The following is a 19,269-nucleotide window of genomic DNA, read 5'->3' on the forward strand; positions in this document are numbered from 1 at the left end:
CCCCAAATAGCCAAAGCAGTCTTGAGGGAAAAAAATGGAGCTGGAGGAATCAGACTCCCTGACTTCAGACTATACTACAAAGCTACAGTAATCAAGACAATATGGTACTGGCACAAAAACAGAAATATAGATCAATGGAACAGGATAGAAAGCCCAGAGATAAACCCACGCACCTATGGTCAACTAATCTTTGACAAAGGAGGCAAGGATATACAATGGAGAAAAGACAGTCTCTTCAATACGTGGTGCTGGGAAAACTGGACAGTTACATGTAAAAGAATGAAATTAGAACACTCCCTAACACCATACACAAAAATAAACTCAAAATGGATTAGAGGGCTTCCCTGGTGGCACAGAGGTTGAGAGTCTGCCTGCCGTTGCAGGGGACACGGGTTCGTGCCCTGGTCCGGGAAGATCCCACATGCCATGGAGCGGCTGGGCCCATGAGCCATGGCCGCTGAGCCTGTGCGTCCGGAGCCTGTGCTCCGCAATGGGAGAGGCCGCAACAGTAAGAGGCCCGCATACCGCAAAAAGAAAAAAAAAATGGATTAGAGACCTAAATGTGAGACCAGACACTATAAAACTCTTAGAGGGGCTTCCCTGGTGGCGCAGTGGTTGGGAGTCCGCCTACCGATGCAGGGGACGCGGGTTCGTGCCCCAATCCGGGAGGATCCCACGTGCCGCGGAGCGGCTGGGCCCGTGAGCCATGGCCACTGGGCCTGCGCGTCTGGAGCCTGTGCTCCGCAATGAGAGAGGCCACAGCGGTGAGAGACCCGTGTACCGCAAAAAAAAAAAAAAAAAAAAAAACTCTTAGAGGAAAACATAGGAAGAACACTCCTTGACATAAATCACAGCAAGATCTTTTTTGATCCACCTTCTAGAGTAATGGGAATAAAACCAAAAATAAACAAATGGGACCTAATGAAACTTAAAGCCTTTTGCAAAGCAAAGGAAACTACAAACAAGACAAAAAGACAACCCTCAGAATGGGAGAAAATATTAGCAAATGAATCAACGGACAAAGGATTAATCTCCAAAATATATAAACAGCTCATGCAGCTCAATATTAAAAAAACAAACAACCCAATCCAAAAATGGGCAGAAGACCTAAATAGACATTTCTCCAAAGAAGACAAACAGATGATCAAGAAGCACATGAAAAGCTGCTCAACATCACTAATTATTAGAGAAAGGCAAATCAAAACTACAATGAGGTATCACCTCACACCAGTCAGAATGGGCATCATCAGAAAATCTACAAACAATAAATGCTGGAGGAGGGTGTGGAGAAAAGGGAACCCTCTTGCACTGTTGATGGGAATGTAAGTTGATACAGCCACTATGGAGAATAGTATGGAGGTTCCTTAAAAAACTAAAAGTAGAATTACCATATGACCCAGCAATCCCACTACTGAGCATATACCCAGAGAAAACCATAATTCAAAAAGACACATGTACCCCAATGTTCATTGCAGCACTATTTACAATAGCCAGGTCATGGAAGCAACCTAAATGCCCATCAACAGGCAAATGGATAAAGAAGTTGTGGTACATATATACAATGGAATATTACTCAGCCATAAAAAGGAATGAAATTGGGCTTCCCTGGTGGCGCAGTGGTTGAGAGTCCGCCTGCCGATGCAGGGGACACGGGTTCGTGCCCCGGTCCGGGAAGATCCCACATGCCGCGGAGCGGCTGGCCCCGTGAGCCATGGCCGCTGAGCCTGCACGTCCGGAGCCTGTGCTCCGCAACGGGAGAGGCCACAACAGTGAGAAGTCTGCGTACCGCAAAAAAAAAAAAAAAAAAAAAAAAGGAACGAAATTGAGTCATTTGTTGAGACGTGGATGGATCTAGAGACTGTCATACAGAGTGAAGTAAGTCAGAAAGAGAAAAATATATATTAACGCATATATGTGGAACCTAGAAAAATGGTACAGATGAACCAGTTTGCAGGGCAGAAATAGGGACACAGATGTAGAGAACAAACGTGTGGACACCAAGGGGGGAAAGTGGCAGGCGAGGTGGTGGTGGGATGAATTGGGAGATTAGGATTAACATATATACACTAATATGTATAAAATAGATAACTAATAAGAACCTGATGTATAAAAAAAATAAAATTAAATTAAAAATTCCAAAAAAAATGAACAACTAGTGACACGTACAACAACAAGGATGAATCTCAAATGCATCATGCTAAGTAAAAGAAGCTAGACTTAAAAGGACAAATATGTATGCATCTATTTATGTGACATTCTGGAAAAGGCAAAACTATGGGGATGGAAAACAGACCACTAGTTGCCAGTGGCTGGAGTTGAGGAAGGGTTGGCTACAGAGGGGCAGCAGGAGGTATTTTGGGGGGTGAGGGAACTGTGCCATATCTTGATTGTCAAAATAAACTGTATGCAAAAAAAAAAAAAAAGGAAAATGACTGTTTGGAAGGTGGCTGGATAAAAAATCAGAATGCAAAAATGAATTGCATTTTTACATACCAAGAGTGCTTAGAAAATGTAAATATTTTCAGTAGAATAAGAGAAGTGTGAATACCTAGGAATAAATGAGCAAGACTTACTAGGAAAGGGCTTCCCTGGTGGCACAGTGGTTAAGAATCCGCCTGCCAATGCAGGGGACACAAGTTCGAGCCCTGGTCCGGGAAGATCCCACATGCTGTGGAGCAACTAAGCCCGTGTGCCACGACTACTGAGCCTGTGCTCTAGAGCCCGTGAGCCACAACTGCTGAGCCTGCATGCCACAACTACTGAAGCCCGCGTGCCTAGAGCCTGTGCTCTGCACCAAGAGAAGCCACCACAGTGAAAAGCCCACGCACTGCAATGAAGAGTAGCCCCCACTCGCCCTAACTAGAGAAAGCCCGCGTGCAGGAACATAGACCCAACGCAGCCAAAAATAAATAAATAAAATAAATTAATTTTTTAAAAAAAGACTTACTAGAAGAAAATTACAGAGGATCATTGAAAGACTAATATTGAAGATGCCCTAAGTAAATGGAGATATGTACCATGTTCATGAATAGCCACTTTTTATCCCTCCCCCAAATGTCCACAGCATTCTCCTTTTTATGACATATTCTACAACACATTCCTTTCTTAGGATATCATGCCCTGAGTACTTTGAATTAGAGTCATTTGTGTTTTTCTGGTAGCACCTCCTAATGTACTTGCAATGGGGGGTAAGGGGGGAAGACCCAGTACTTAGCTTACCCATATATCACCTTTTGGGCACACACAGTTGGCGCTTATAAATTTTCATCAATTGAACAAATCTGTTCTCCATTTCTATACTTTCGCCATTTTAAGAATGTCATACAAATAGAACCATACAGTATGTAGCCTTTTGCACTTGACTTCTTTTACTCAGTACAGTTCTCTGGAGATTGATCGAGGTTGTTGTGTGTATCAACTGCTCATTCTTTTTTATCGCTGAGTAGTATTCTGTGGTGTGGTTGCACACAGTTTGTCGAACCATTCGCTGTTGAAGGCCATCTGGACAGTTTCCAGTTTGGAGCTGTTAGGAATGAAGCTGCTATAAACATTTGTGTACAGGTTTCTTTTTATTTCTTTTAAAAATATTATTGGAATTTATTGTATCATGAACATCACTAACAAAACATCAGAGGGGAGAAGGAAGAGAATTTATACCTAAAAGGAATCAATTCAAGAAGTAGAATAAACATAGCAATATAAAAATATTAATTAGAAAACATACTTCAATATACAGGAATGGTCTATTGTGGAACTGAAGTTTCATTTGTGTGTACAGGTTTCTGTGTGAACATAAGTAAGTTCATTTTTCTGGGATAAATGCCTAGGAGTGCAATCCCTGGATCATAAAGTAGTTACATGTTCAGTTTTATAAGAAACTGCCAAGATATTTTCACAAATATTTTTATAGCATAAGCAAAATATTACACAGAACATACTTCTAAAAAGTTCTTTGCTGTTTATCTGAAATTCAAATTTTACTAGGTATCCTCTATTTTTATTTGCTAAATCTGGCATCTCTATTCCCAGGTGATGCCAATGCTGCTGGTTTACAAACTACATTTTCAGCAGCTAGGCTCTATTCTAGTTCTTTTTTATCATTAGGAAAAACTTTCAAACCCAAGGTAGTTAAAAAACATATAATGAACTCTTCATACTCAGATTCTAGAATCTTGAAGACTTTGCCACTCTTGCTTCAGCCATCCCCTTTTTTCCCCTGAAGTTTTGTTTGTTTGTTTGTCTTTTAAGATTTTTTTTTTTGATGTGGACCATTTTTAAAGTCCTTATTGAATTTGTTACAATAGTGTTTCTGTTTTATGTTTTGGTTTTTTTGGCCGCGAGGCATGTGGGATCTCAGCTCCCCGACCAGAGATCAGACCTGCACCCCCTGCATTGAAAGGCAAAGTCTTAACCACTGGACCGTCAGGGAAGTCCCCTCTGAAGTTTTTTTTTAAAGCAAATCCTGGACGGTTTGTCATTTTACCCCCCACAAAGTTCAGTTTTCAATTCTAAAAAATAGTAACGTTTTCTGACATATCCACAATGCTAGGATCACAGCATCAACAATATCTCCTGTGCCAACCGATTGCCTGTTATGTAAAAATGCCTTTGATTGCCTCATAAGTGCCTCTTTGCACCTGGTTTGTTTGAATCAGGATCAAGAAAGGTCCACGCATTGCATTTGGTTGGCATTTTCTTAAGTAACCACATCCAGTGTGACGGAACAGGGGGGAGAGGCTGAGAGAGGGAAAGGACACACATGCTGGTCCCATCGTGCAGTGCTTACCTGGGCAGATAGGCCTGTGGGCCATTTTTCATGTAGTCAGCGGGGACAGGGCTTATGCTGTGCCTTTATGAGCTCATTTTTCTAGAAAGTATTGCCCCATCGTACAGATGAGAATGCCGAGGCTCAGGGAGCTGACTGCCTGAAGGACCCTGAGCAGGAAGGGTGAGGACCCAGACCTGGGCATGGTCTTGGGCCCCACTCTCATTCAGCTGACCTGCACTCCAGAGGTTTACCTCTGGTTTACATTGGCTCCTTGTCAGTTACCAGGGCTTAAGTCCCATCCGGGCACAGAGAGTGTTAGTAAAGGAACGAAGGAAGAGACAAGCTAGCTAATTCTTTATTGGAAAGAAGGATTGGAAGGTGCCTGGCCTCACCACCATGTCCCAGAAGTTATTCTCAGAAGGGCCAGGCTGTCCCAGGTGCTGTCAGGTGTCCCGAGGGGAGTGACTCCGCAGTCCTTTCCTCTAGCACGCTGAGGCCCAGGGTGAGCCCCTTGCAGGGTGGCTCTTGCAGCCTAGGCAACCAAGGGCTGTGCTCTGGGAACAAAGGCACGGTGGGAAGGTCTGGGGACAGGCCCGCCCTGAGCCTGGGGACATGCCAGGTTGGGCTCTGGACCCTGGCGCCCGGCCTACAGCAGACCCACTGCATCAGAGTGGGAGGTGGACTTTGCTGTGAGGTGTGGAGGTCGGGAGGAATGCCAGCAAGAGTAGGCAGAGCCCTGGGGGTGCGCCCTGCAGCATCACTGGGAGTGGACCAGGCCAGAGTCGGGCATGGGCCTGACACATGGTGAACAGGTGCCTGGGAGCAGGGGGTAGGGGAGCACTTCACTGCTGTGCTCTTAGAGGCCAGCTGGACCCTTCTTAAAGCCTATGTCAGACCATGTCACTCCCTTGCCTAAACACCTCCCAGGACCCCCCATTGCCTGCACACAAAGTCCTGACTTGCTCATCAAAATCCTTCATCCCCATCCCAGCTGACGTTTGAACCTTAGAGCCTTCCACAGCATACACCTGTCCCCTCCACACTCAGGTTCCCCTTCTAGAAATGCAGGATATAGGCTAGTCAATTTTACTTTTTTATTTGGGGGGGAAAGTCTCTTCCAGTTCTAGGGGTCTATTAAGCCTGGAAAAGAACATGTTCAAGGGAATGGGTCCTCTGCCTTCAAATATCAAGGAGCTGGCCTGGGGCTGGGGGAGTGGGATGGGAGTGGGGTATCTATGGGTCCCGAAGACAGAGCTAGAAACAGAACTGGAGAGTGAGGGGAGCAGGGAGGGCCACAGGGACGCTACACCAGGCTCCGAGTAAGAAGTGCTTTCTCACAGTTCAGCAAGGTCTAAAAGTGGAATAAACCAGCTATGAAGGAAGTGAGCTTCCCATCTCTGGAGGTAACCAAGCAGGGTTACCAGATAGCCTCTGCAGTTCACCACTTCCAGCCCTGGGTGTGGGGTTCTATGGTGAACATTCCCCATGCTCATCTGTGTATGTGAGGGGAGGGCTGATGAATGACGCTCTGCCCTAAAGCTTCCGGGAAACATGATTTGCATTTTAGCAGCACGTGTGTTCGCAGGATTAGGGAACACTCCTGTCATCTTTCCCCTGCTCAACTGTCTCTTCTGGGGAGCCCTCTGGCTAAGTCTCACCCCCTCTAGTTAGGACATGACTCATCTGTCCACTTGTCATCTCTCCATGAGCATCTCTCTCTGTGCAGGGTGACTGTCTCCATACCCACAGCCTCTCCCCTCTTCTCTGACCTCCTCTACTGTCCTACCCATCAATCTACCTTCCCTGCTGTCTGCTTTAGCATCCTCTCTGCTTAAAACCTACCTAAGGCCCAGCCTTTCTGACTTGAAATGCCTCCCCTTCACCATAGCCTGGTCAAAGTCTCCCTTTCTTTAAGGCCCAATTGAAAGGCCTCCTCCTCCAGGAAGCCTTCTTTGATTAACCCCCCCTGGGCCTTTCTTCTGCCTGTCTCTCTCTGTGAGCCCTGAGTACACTACATCCTGTCACCTCCACAGATTGGAGGCTCCTGCAGGGCATGGACCATGAGTAATTCATCTTTTGCCACCACTTGCACGCGGCATAGGACCCGGCACATAGTAGGTCCTCAGTGAAAGGCCTCCATGATGCTGATGATAACTATGGTGTGAAGATAGCAAGAGGCAGACCAAGAATGAGAGGAAGCTTTCCCAGTTCTCATGGTTCTGCCGTGGATGGAGTGGCTCTGATTGTCAACCCTTCCGATCCCCAGCTTCTGCATTATCAATGGGGATTTTTGCACTACTTCCTGGGGTGGTTGGAGGTAAATCAAATAATATTAGCAGAGCCCCTAACACAGGGCCTGGCACATAAATGACTCCCTAAATTATGATTCCTGAAGAAAATACTTGCAAACCTTTTCCTTATAGATGTGATAATGTGCTTGAGTCCGTCAGTGGGAATACCATCAAGACATCAATTTATTCACTGAGGGCCCCCCTGGAGCCATTGCCCATCAGTTGTGTAGGAAGTGATAGGAGCCTCCCATGGAAGCTTGGCCTCACACTAAATACACCCCTGGGCCCCTCTGAAACATACTGAGCAACAATAAAAACTGGGTAATTGTGATTAATTATTATCACAATTAATAAATGTATGAGTTCTGATGAACTTAAACTGGTGAATTTCCTGAGAGCTTACCATGTACCAGGCAGAGTCTTTTTCTTTTTTTTTCTTTTTTCATTTGGCCGTGCTGCGCGGCTTGTGGATCTTAGTTCCCCGACCAGGGATCGAACCCAGGCCCCAGCAGTGAAAGCGCTGAGTCCTAACCACTGGACCGCCAGGGATTCCCGAGGCAGAATCTTAAGCACTTTATGTGTATGAACTCATTTAATCCTCATACCCACCCTATGAGATTCTACTACTGTTGCCATTTTGTAGATGAAGAAACTGAGGCACAGAGAGCTGAGGTCACTTGCCCCAGATCACACAGCAGTAAGTGCTGTAGCAGGGATTCAAACCCAGGAAGCCAGATCAGCCTGCCTGCCTAACCTTTTCTACACTGTGCAGCCTACTTCTGCCTCCCATGTCCACCTGGGCTGTGGGGAGGGTCTCCGAGGCCATGACTCTGATGCTGTTCTGGGGACAGCCAGCTCCCTGTGAGCCCTAGAGGTCACAACAATAGCCCTACAGCCTCTCCCATCCTGGCAACTGAGGTACCCCCACCCACCTGGCTCTGCCTTATGGGTCCTACAGTCCCACCCACTCCGTCTGCCCCAGGGCAGCCCCTCAGAGACTCGGAGGTGGCGTCTCTCCAGGCTGAGCAGCTGCCTGGGGTCTACAAGGAGGGTGGGTGTATCTCCTCTGACTTAGAGCCTGCACCCCCGTAAATCAGAGGCCTGTCCCTGGCTGACTGCTGGCCTAATGGGCTGAAAGGCAGCAGTGGCCTCCTAATTATAAATGTCCCTGCCCTGACAGGGCTTTAGCAGCCCGGTCAATAGCCCATCAGACTGGCTAATGTCTGTTAATGTCAGTCCTCCACACAAACCCTTTCAGACACAGACCCTGCCAGCCTCTGGGGAGGAGCAGCCATCCCTTGCTTACTGAGGAGGAAGAGAAGCTGTGTGGGGCTGGGGCCTGTGCTCTTAGAGGCCTGGGAGGAGCGCCCATCAGAGCCAGGTGTGGCTCTCAGGCACCTCCAGGTCTGAGGCAGACAATGTACAGAGGCTCTCTTCCCTGCTCAGGGGCTCATTTTCTCTATCCATGGAGGAGCCAGACCCATCTGAAAGAATGGAACTTTTGCTCACCTCCTCACACATCATTATCAAATGACACAAGTCCAAAGTCTTTCCTTTATTTTCTCTCTCTCTCTCTCTCTCTCTGAATGTGTATGTGAAAGTATTCTTTTTTCTGAACCCTTTGAGGGTAAGTTACATACATCTTTGCTCTTTATCCCTAAATACTTGTGTGTTTCCTAAAATAGGAATATTCTCTTACGTAACCACAGGACATTGTCAAATTCACTCAGTTTAAACGTTGCAACAATACTTTAATCTACCATTCACATTCCAGTTTGTCAATAATGTGCTTTATAGCGTTCCCCCTCCAGGAAGGGATCCAGTCTAGGGTGAGGTTTCTGAGACCCTTTCCCGAGGGGCGAGATCGGAATTGGGCAGAGTACTTCTGAAGAGGAGCCCGGGACCACAGCCTGTTTGCAGAGCTACTGAGATGCATGCATAAAACCGCCGTGAACCAGAGTCTCGGTTGTCTGTCCCCTAGTTTACCAGGGGTGAACAGGGGCGTCCTGTGTCTGTTCTCACAGCAGCTCCCTGCTTTGCTGCCCTAGTAAGCAAGGCCAGAGACCATCACCAGTCTTTGCTCCGTCTCCCTTGGGCACGGTCTCAGGACGTCCCACAAGAGTGCAGTGGTCTCTGCAGAGTTGGGGAGGTGAGGGAAGGAGAGACCGTGGGTATTCCCTGAGCTCACTCTGTTCTTCAAAATTAATTGTTAAATATGAGACAGTTAGTTCTGTGAAGTCAAGTACTACGTCTTCACCCAGCACCTCGCATAGGGCCCGTCCCCATGTTCCTCGTAAAGATGTGGTGGATGGGTGGGTGTTGGCCAGTTTTCTTCTCCAACTTTCTCCCTCACTCAGATATAAAAGTGGAGCCTTACGGTGGGTGGGCTGTAGAACCTGAGGCTGGCTAGTGGATGTGGCGGTGCCTGCGTTGGCAGGCAGAGGGCCTGGTCCTGGTCCCTGTCCTGCCAGGGCCATGCAGTGTGGTGTGTAAAATGCATGTGTTGGGTCCCTGCCAGCTGCTGGTTTCTGTGGCTGAACTGGTGTAGTTGTCCCATGGCCAGGAAATCGCAGCTTCAGGGCTGTGTAGGCCTGAGCTGTGAAAACTGTGTGTCCTCCTATCACCTGGACAGGAATTCTCAGCAGGAAAGAGGGGAAGGGAAGAAAATGCTCTTTCTTTTTTAATTGAAGTATAACTCAGATGTCATACAATTCACCACTTAAGTGTACAATTCAATGAGTTTTAGGTGTTCACATGGTTGTGTAACCATCACCACTAATTTGAAAATGATTTTATCACCCCCAGAAACCCACATCCATTAGCAGTCACTCCCCATTGCCCCCTCCCCCCAGCCCTAGGCAGCCACTAATCTGCTTTCAGTCTTTATGGATTTACCTATTCTGGATCCCACCGCCCACCTCTGTCCCCCACTGCATGGCATGTGGGATCTGAGTTGCCCTAGCCAGGGATTGAACCCAGGCTCTCGGCAGTGAAAACACTGAGTCCTAACCACTGACCCGCCAGGGAATTCCCCCTATTCTGGATTTTTTTCATATCATTATTCAGGGTTCTGAATTCCAGGTACCAGGGGATGTGTTCATTTGCTCAAGCAGTGAAACTACATCCGGTACATCATCTAGTGGAATCCACGCAGTATGTGGGTTTTTATGTCTGGCTTCTTCACTTAGCATGATGTTTTCAAGGTTCACCCACGTCAAAGCATGTGTCAGTACTTCATTCCTTTTTTGGCTGAATAAGATTTCATCGTGCGAATATACTACATTTCAGATATCATTTATCATTGATGGGACATGTGGATTGTTTCCACCTTTTGGGCATATTATGAATAATGCATGGCTGTGAAACCATTGGTGTACAAGTCTCTTTGTAGACTTACGTTTTTACTTCTCTTGAGGCTATACCTAGGAGTAGAATTACGGGGTCATGTACTACACTCTGTGTAACCTTTGAGGAGCTGCCAGACTGTCTCCACAGTGGCTGCACCATTTTTGCATTCCACCAGCAGTATATGAATGGGAAACATCCTTTTACTGAACACCTGCCATGTGCTAGGCACTGTTGCTAGACCCTTCCCACAACCTCGTCTCCTATGATCCTCACATGAACGCTCTGAAATACCTATCATCGCCTCTATTTTACGAGGAGGATACTGAGCTCAGAGAAGTGCCGTGACTCCCCCAGGATCACACAGGGGTTAGTGGTAAGTCCTAGATTCACTCCCAGTTCTGCCCGTACGTTTTCTTGTCTACTCAGTGATTGCTGCCTGAGGGACCCTCCAGGTGCTAAAGTGGAATTAGCCCCCGCCCTCCCCAACCTTCCTGGGTACTGTTTTACAGACGGGAAAGTGGACCCCCACTACCCAAAGGTCTGCGGGCACAGAGGGAACGTCTTAGACGTCAAATGGAACCCTTTCAATGATTTTGAGATCGCCTCCTGTTCTGAAGATGCCACGGTGAGTGTCAGTGCGTGAGGTGTTTCCCTTCCCGAGAGGAGTGGGACTGGGGGCAGAGGGAACGGCATGGTGTCTAGACTCAGCTCTGACGTTCCCTGATTCCTTCATCCTTCACGAGGTGAGGTCACTGTGTGCGGAGGGGGTAAGTTAGATTGAGGAGGAGAAGCTCTGGGCTCCGTGGGACTCGGGGTACCACCCCCTCCTCTCTATGGACCTCAGTTCCCCCATCTATAAAATGAGCATAATAGCTCCCAACCGTCTAATGAAAAATCCAGTGAGATTCATTTCCCGGTGCGAAAGCCCATCTTTTGGGGGGAACTGTAAAATGCTGTGAAGGGCATTTTTACTGTGGCCTGAAAATATTGTGCCATATAATCTTCATAGACAGTGGGGAAGGAAGATTTAAAAGGATAAGATTGGGAGCCTTAAATGAATGTGAACACCAAAAACCATCCCGAAAAGCTTCAGTCCCACCAACTTTTTGAGCCCCTGTTCTGTACCAGGATCACAGTCCCTGACTTCACAATGTTTGGTTGTTATTATAACGTATTCTCTGCCTACTTCTAAAACCCAGCAGGTATGGCTTAAACAAAAGACACAGATATGATCACATGATTGAAATAAGGATGAAAGTCATAGTTACCCTTTACTGTGAGCCCATTGTGTTCCTGACTCTCATTACACATATCATTTCACTCAGTCTTCCAGCAACCCCACAAGGTAGGATGTTTTTCTGATGCAGAAGCTGAGGATCTGAGAAATGTGGCAAGTTTGCCCAAGGTCACACAGTTTGTGGAGGCAGAGCCAGGGTTCCAACTAAGACCTGATCCCAGAGCCCAATCTTTTTCCACTGAGCTGTTCCACTTCCCTAAAGAGCAGCAGCCACAGGATGGAGGAATTTAACTATGGAGGGTTGCAGCTCTTGAATTCCAGGCTTAGCTTAGAGCTGCCTGGCAGCCAAGGCAAAAAAAGGAAATAGCCTCACTGTCTGATGAAAGGAAACAGACCCATTCATAGAGAGAAGCAGGTAGAAAATTCTAAGAGGACTTGTGTCATTTTCCATATGAGGGTTACTGAGGAAACATAAAGGACAGTGGTCTGCCGACGTGGCTTCACCAAAGGGACAGCTGGGCCCTGTGAGAACTGACCTTGTCTCAAATGAGTGTAGGGCTTCTGACAGGATATCAAGTATCAAGTTCACTCCTGGAATACCTGCCCTTTCAGGCCTGCTTTGAAGGCTCCCTTCAAGGTCTTTATTGAATTCCTAGCTAGCCTCATCACCAGTCCCTTCCCAGTTGCCCCGGGGGGCAGGAGGAGTGGACACAACTATTGGGAGTGGCAGGGATGACCCTCTAGCTCTGAGGGATGGTGTCTGTTTCTACCAAACAGGCCTGCCCAGAGTCTGTCCTCCAGCCAGGTCCAGTTCTGTTTGGTAACAGCCCTGACCAGACTCCATCTATCTGGAGCCTGGCATTATTGTGAGGTTGGCTTTCCGGCTTTAAATCCAGCATGACCAGGAAATAAATGCTGAATTAAAAGTGAAGTCTACCTGAAAGCCCGTAGGATCCTAAGAGAAAGAGGACGTACCAACCACATAGGGGCCTGAGAACCCTGCAGGACCAATAAAGGACGTTAAGTCAACACCAGCCTGGGCTCTGTCACCCTCTGTAGCATCCTCTGTTCCTCCGTTTGTATGCCTCTGTGATGGGGAGATGACTTTCTACCATGTAAGCCCCTTCCCTCCTCAACAACACTGCTCTGGAAGGAAGCCCCAGCCCCTCCTCCCAGGCCCTCACCGTGGAATACAGGCCTGTGACCCCATCCAAGGGGTCACAGTCTTCCTCTTCCAGGCCATCCAAGGGGGCCCCTATAACGGAAGTGGTTGGGGGTTATCCCTGCCCTGTCCTGCTCACAGAGACTGTGCTGGCTCCCTAGCTCCCTGAGGAGGTAGCATAAACCCTTTCTCCTGGCATTTGAAGCTCTACCCTGAGCCTTTGGGACCAGGAGGGGGTAGAGCACTGTACTTGGAGGGCTATTCTAGGTTGAGAGGCAGGTTTGCTCTGACATTCAGCCTGGGAATCAGGCCTGTGGCCCATCCACTCACCCACTGCCTCAGGTCGCTAAGAATGGCAAAGATTACCAGAAGCCTAGGCTCATCTCCAGCCCGGCTTGGGCTGGAGGACCTTGGCAAAGCGCCTGTCTCTCTGAGGGGCCCCCAGCTGCCTCTCCACTGAGTGAGAGGTAGACACAGAGAGAGCTCCCCTACACTGTCTGCTGAGGCACTGCCCAGTTCTGCGGCTCAGGGTCGTGGACGGCCAAGGTGACCCCAGCTAACCCTTCCCTTGGACCGTGTTCTTCCCTGACAGATTAAAATCTGGGACATCCCCAAGCAGCTGCTGGCGAAGAACCTCACAGCCTGCAAGAAGGAGCTGGTGGGCCACGCCCGCAGAGTGGGCCTGGTGGAGTGGCACCCCACAGCCGCCAGTATCCTCTTCAGCTCCGGCTATGACTACAAGGTGGGTCTGTGTATTAGTTTCCTAGGGCTACCTGACATATGACCAAACTTGGTGGGTTAAGACAACAGAAATGTATTCTCACATAGTTCCGGAGGCCAGAAATCCAAAATCAAGGTGTTTAGGAGAGAGCATGCTTTCTCCGAAGTCTCTAGGAAAAGTCCCTCTGTGCCTCTTCTAGGTTCTCGTGGCTCCAAGCAGTCCTTGGTTTGTAGCTGCATCACTCCAGTCCGCCTCTGTACTTCTGCCCTCTTCTCTTGTGTATCTATACATCCCCTCCTCTTCGTACAAGGACACCAGTCGTTGCATGTAGAGCCCACCCAAATCCAGTATGACCTCACTGTAACGCATTACACCTGCAAAGTCCCTGTTTCCAAATAAGGTCCCATTCTGAGGTTCCAGGTAGATATGAGTTTGGTGGGGGTGGGGGGGGTGGTGGAGACACTATTCAATCCATTAGTCTTTCTGGAGGGGATGGGCTGGACCCTGCCCAGAGATGCCTCCCCTGCTCCATTGATTTCAAAGCCTGAGGCAAGCTGTGAGCCCTGTGATTGGAAAATTCACAGTAGAGGAGACCTAGATTCTATTCCCACTCCGTCCTGACTTGCAGTATGACCTGGAAAGTCCCTTGTCTTCTCTGGGCCTCAGTTTCTCAGTCTGCACACAAATGGGGTTGATGTGGGATGGTATTGGTTTGAGAGGTCCTTTACCCCGTTCTGATCAGAAGTTGCTCTATTATCTATTTATGTAGGGTGTGCTTACTGCTTATGGTTGTACAGTTTATCTGTACACAACTCCAGGGGGCGCTATTCGCATTATAGACTATGGGAATGGGTTGCCCTGGAGCTGTGCAGTGCACAGCCTGTGTAGCTAAACATGGCAGCCCTTGTTATCTGTGTGGTAGAAAACTGTTGCTAATGACTGTTTGAAAACCCCCTGACTATCTGGTCCCCTGGGGTCCTCCCAGCATGGATGTTTCATTGCTCCAAGCAGATGGTGTTTTCTTTTCACTGCCAGATAGCCTGACTCCCCACTTCCCCTCCTGCCACGTGGCAGCTTCAGCCAGCAGACCCATCCTCCCACCCGAGGCCTCTTGGCCAAACTGCCATCTGTGGCTTCCCTCCCGGGGATACCGTGTTTCACTGCAGCCTGGCTGGCGCGTGACTGTGGAGGCCGGGGCGGGGCTTGGGGGGATGTGCTGTGCTCAGAGCTGGCTCTCTGCCATGCAGGTGATGGTCTGGAACCTGGATACAAAGGAGGCTGTAATCATGAGCCCCGTGAAGACAATTAACTGTCACCAAGACGTGATCCTCTCCATGTCCTTCAACACCAATGGCAGCCTGCTGGCCACTGCCTGTAAAGACCGCAAGATTCGGTTCTCGACCCCCGAGCAGGGGCCGTCCTCCAGGTCAGTGCTGGGCTGGGGTCTGGCTTGGGGTCAGAGGAGCAAGGAGTGGAGTGGGCATGGCAGGGTGGGGGAGGTCTGAGAACAGGGCAGTAATGATGTCAATGTTCTGGCCAAGCCTTCATGCATGTTTATCCCCATCTGTTGGGGGGTGGGTATAGAATATGTCATACCTATTTTTCAGATGAGAAAACTGAGGCTGAAGAGAGGCTAAGGGACTTGCTCACATTGAAAGCTGGGACTGGAACCTGGTCTAACTCCAAGCTTGTCATTGTGCCTCACCTCTGTCAGGAGGCATGACATGGGGTCAAGAAACCTCAGGGCACCACTGTTATCCACTGTGTGACCTTAGACAAGCACTTTCTGATTCTCTGAGCATCTATTTTCTCATCTGCAACAATGGGCCATTAATCCTTCCTCTGGGAGGGTTAAATGAGATATCCCAGGTGACAGTGGCCACCCAGCCCTATGCCTTGCATATAGTGGATGCTCAATAATAATCTTTTAGCAAAAACATGGAGCTGGGCCGAAGTTTACCTCTGTCCTAGCTCAGAGAAAGAACTCTCAACAAAAATAGTGGGAGAGACTTTATGTGGATGGGGAGAGACCCAGGAAGGCTTCCTGGAGGTGGTGCCTCTGGAAGGATTCTCCAGGCAGAGCTGGGATGAGAAAAGAAGGCATTCCAGGCGGAGCAGCAGCATAAGCAAAGACAGGGTGTCCCTGACCACACATGTCCCTCCAGGAAGCCAGCTATAAGGGGCACCGGGCCAACAAAGTGCTATTTCTGGGGAACCTGAAGAAGCTGCTGTCCACGGGCACATCCCGATGGAACAACCGGCAGATGGCCCTGTGGGACCAGGTGAGTCTCCCAAGCAGCCCCAACCAGCGCCCCTCACCAGCACCACACCTTGTGCATCTTGTTGTTCAAGGAAGGGGAGGGGTCAGGACCCAGGAGAAGCCTCGGCGTGGGGAGGGGAGGTGGCTGAGTTTGGGATCAGGACTTGGAGGTGGGGGGAGGGCAGGAGAAGGAAAGGGCCTTCTAGGCGGAGGGAACAGCTGGAGCAAGCCCTTAGAGTGAAATAGGGAGGTGTGTGGGCAAGAGGAGCTGCCTGTTCAAGGTGGGTGGGGGTGGGGATGGGGATGAAGACCAGGCCAAGTAGTATTGATTTCAAGGAGCACTTGGCCGGAGTTCGACAGATCGCTTCCTCTCTGTCTGAATCTCCTTGCATTATAGTAGATATAAAACAGGAGGAGGGGGGCTGGAATGACATCATGGGTATGAGAAATGATTCGTTAAAGGTAAAATGCTAGCAAGGGAAAAGGAGGTGATCTCTCTCTCCTCTCACACACACACACACACACACACACACACACACACACACAGCCCTGTGACAGGAATTCTTAGCACCACCAAGGGGCACTCCATGAGTGACCCATAGGCCCTCCTGGTCTCCCTTCCCTTGCAGGATGACCTCTCTGTGCCTCTCGCAGAGGAGGACCTCGATGGCTCCTCAGGCGTGCTGTTTCCGTTCTAACGACTCGGACACCAACATGCTCTACGTGGTGGGGAAGGTCAGTCTGACACGGGAGGGACATGGCGGCCTGGTGCCCTTGGGGTACGGGGCAGGGGCAGGGACAGGCAGGAGTGGCTAGATACTCTCCCCCTGTGGTGAGCCTTGCCCCTCTCCCACCTTCCTGGCTCCACAAGAACACCTGGGACCAGGGCTTTGCCAGACACCCTGAGCTAGTCCCTCCCAAGTTTTGGGTCCAGATAAGGAGGGACCAGTCGGTGTTTCCTGTCAGGGGCACCTTCAAATTTGAGGCAGAGCAGGTCTTCATTGGGTAAGACTATCTTGTACTTGGCATCCCTGGCCCCTACCCACCAATGCCAGGAGCAGCACCCACCTCCCCACCCAGTCATTATGACAGTGACAACCAGAAATGCCCCAGGGTTAAGACCCACTGGATGGTCTAGGAACCCCACTTCTGACCTTGGTGTGCGGCTCTCAGATGGGAGTGGGGTTCAGGCCTGTGCTCCCAGAGCCTCTGCCTTGGAGGCATCTGTGTGGGCTTTGGGTCATGGTTGTGGGGACTAAGTGTTAAAATGAGGTGCCTTGGTACCCTGCTGCCTTGGTGACAGTCCTCTGCTCTGCCCTTGTGAGAGGCGGCTCTGCCAGCTCTTCACTCACAGTCCTCTCCAGGTTTCTGCTGTGTGGCAGTGGGGACCAGGTGGGGGGCTGATGGGGCCCGGCTCTGAGCGGTGCCCTCCCCTCCACAGGGAGACGGGAACATCCGCTACTATGAGGTCAGCACCGACAAACCTCACCTGAACTACCTGACCGAGTACCGCTCCTATAATCCACAGAAGGGGATCGGTGAGTGTGGGACACTGAGGCCACTTGGGGCCTGGGGAGACAGGGATGAGTCAGGCCTCGCCCTAGAGGGCCCCTCACAGGGGAGGGAGACAGTGGGTCAACGCTCTGAGTCATGGGAGCTCTAGTTGAGGTATGCGGGAGGTTCTCTGGGAGCACACAGGAAGAAGTCCGGGAGGGCTTACCGGAGGAGGCAAGACTTGAAGAGCCAAAAGGGAAGCAGAGCACAGCATGGGGAGAGGATGAAGGTGTTCTAGCTGAAAGTTAAGCAGTTACAGCAGTAGCAAGGAGTTGGGGAACACTGACCTAAGAGAGGTCCTACTTTTTAAGTGTGTTTAGGGATTCAAGACAAAACAAAACAAAACAGGATGCAACTATATGCCCTCTACAGGAAACCCACTTATATATAAAGACACAGCTAGATTAAAAGTAAAGATGGAGGTACTTCCCTGGCGGTCCAGTGGTTAAGACTCCGTGCTTCCACTGCATGGGGCACGGGTTCAATCCCTGGTCGGGAAACTAAGATCCCGCAGGCCACACTGCACGACCAAAAAAAAGTGAAGATGGAGAAAAGATAGTATGCTAACACTAATAATCAAAGGAAAGCTGGCATTGCTCTAGTAAGAGCATCTGGGTTGGGAGCTATGGGGAGGGTGATGGAGGGCCTTGAGCAGAGTGCACTTTCTGTAAAAGTTTAGCTAAAATCCTTGAAGGTAGGGGAGAAAGTCTGAGGATTTCAACCCCATTTCCCCAGCTCGGGACCTGGTCCAATGTAGGACTGTTTGTTAAGGGAAGGATAGTGGAAAGAGGCTGGTCTCTGTTCACTTCCAGGTGTTCAGCCTGGCTTTGCCACTCACCCTGGGTCCCTGGGGCCCCAGCCCACCCTGAGGAATCTCTTGGCCCTCCTTGGGTCATCTCCCCACAGGTGTTATGCCAAAGAGAGGTCTCGACGTGTCCTCCTGTGAGATCTTCCGCTTCTACAAGCTGATTACAACCAAAAGCCTCATTGAGCCCATATCCATGATTGTACCCCGGCGGGTAAGGGTGGTGTGAGCTGTCTCCGAGGGAGGTAGGGAACCCCTCCCGGAGAAGAAGGACCCCAGGACCTGGAGCCTGGAGCCCACGCCCCTGGGGGAGCAACAGGGAGGCTGATGGCCCCTCCTCAAGGGGAAGCCTTTCTCGTGGTCAGCACGCTGTCCCTCCCACCTCTGCTCTTGAGTTGCTCTGTGACGTTGGGCACATCCCTTTGCTCTCTGGGCTTCAGTTTCCTCAACTCACAGGGGTTGGGGAGAGTCTGCACCCCTGGATCTCTAAGGGCCCTCCCCCACCATTCCCACTCTCACTGTCCTGACTTCTCCTGCAGTCGGAATCCTACCAAGAGGACATCTACCCGCCCACAGCAGGTGCCCAGCCCTCTCTAACGGCCCAGGAGTGGCTCAGTGGGATGAATAAAGGTGAGGAAGGCAGAGAAAAGGCCTCGGCTGAATGTGGGGGACAACGGAGCGTCCAGTGGCCCCAAGTAGCTGAGAGGGGTTTGGCTGGTATTTGTGTCCTCCCATAACCCCAGAGGACTGGTCCTTGACAGTCGGTTCCCAGTGGTTAGGATGGTCGCATATGGGTCCAGGAAGGGAGGGGCTTGTCCCAAGTGGCTCAGGAAACTCCCTCCGAATCAAGGGATTTTGCTCCAGGGAAAACGTCTTTAAATTCTGGGCTGTGCAGAGTGACTGGAGAGTCTCAGCTAGATGCCCCATGCCCATCCTCCCGCCACCTCTGCAATTACTCTTTGACCCCAGAAACCCTCTAGGCAGCAGCCCCCGCCCAGGCCCTTCTGCCCACTCTGCCTGCCCTGACTCTCCCTCCCTGGCCTGTCAACATAAGGGCCTGCGCAGGGGGAGGCAGTGTGTGCTCCCACCCCTGCTGCAGCCCCCGGAGCTGCCTGCCGCCCCC

The 19,269-nt window shown here is 50.0% G+C and overlaps 1 protein-coding gene across 1 annotated transcript in view; it reads left to right on the plus strand.

The window, feature by feature from the left end:
• Positions 1 to 19,269, plus strand: part of CORO2A (coronin 2A) — a 59,962-nt gene that overhangs the window by 35,712 nt on the left and 4,981 nt on the right. The window contains 11 exon segments of the mRNA XM_032633863.1: positions 4,872 to 4,948; positions 10,834 to 11,032; positions 13,399 to 13,548; positions 14,775 to 14,919; positions 14,922 to 14,953; positions 15,693 to 15,809; positions 16,417 to 16,482; positions 16,484 to 16,522; positions 17,229 to 17,325; positions 18,248 to 18,360; positions 18,686 to 18,776. Coding sequence (XP_032489754.1) covers positions 4,872 to 4,948; positions 10,834 to 11,032; positions 13,399 to 13,548; positions 14,775 to 14,919; positions 14,922 to 14,953; positions 15,693 to 15,809; positions 16,417 to 16,482; positions 16,484 to 16,522; positions 17,229 to 17,325; positions 18,248 to 18,360; positions 18,686 to 18,776 — 1,126 coding nt within the window.

The sequence above is a fragment of the Phocoena sinus genome, chromosome 6 (genome assembly GCF_008692025.1).
Source record: "Phocoena sinus isolate mPhoSin1 chromosome 6, mPhoSin1.pri, whole genome shotgun sequence".
NCBI classification, from domain to species: Eukaryota; Metazoa; Chordata; class Mammalia; order Artiodactyla; family Phocoenidae; genus Phocoena; species Phocoena sinus.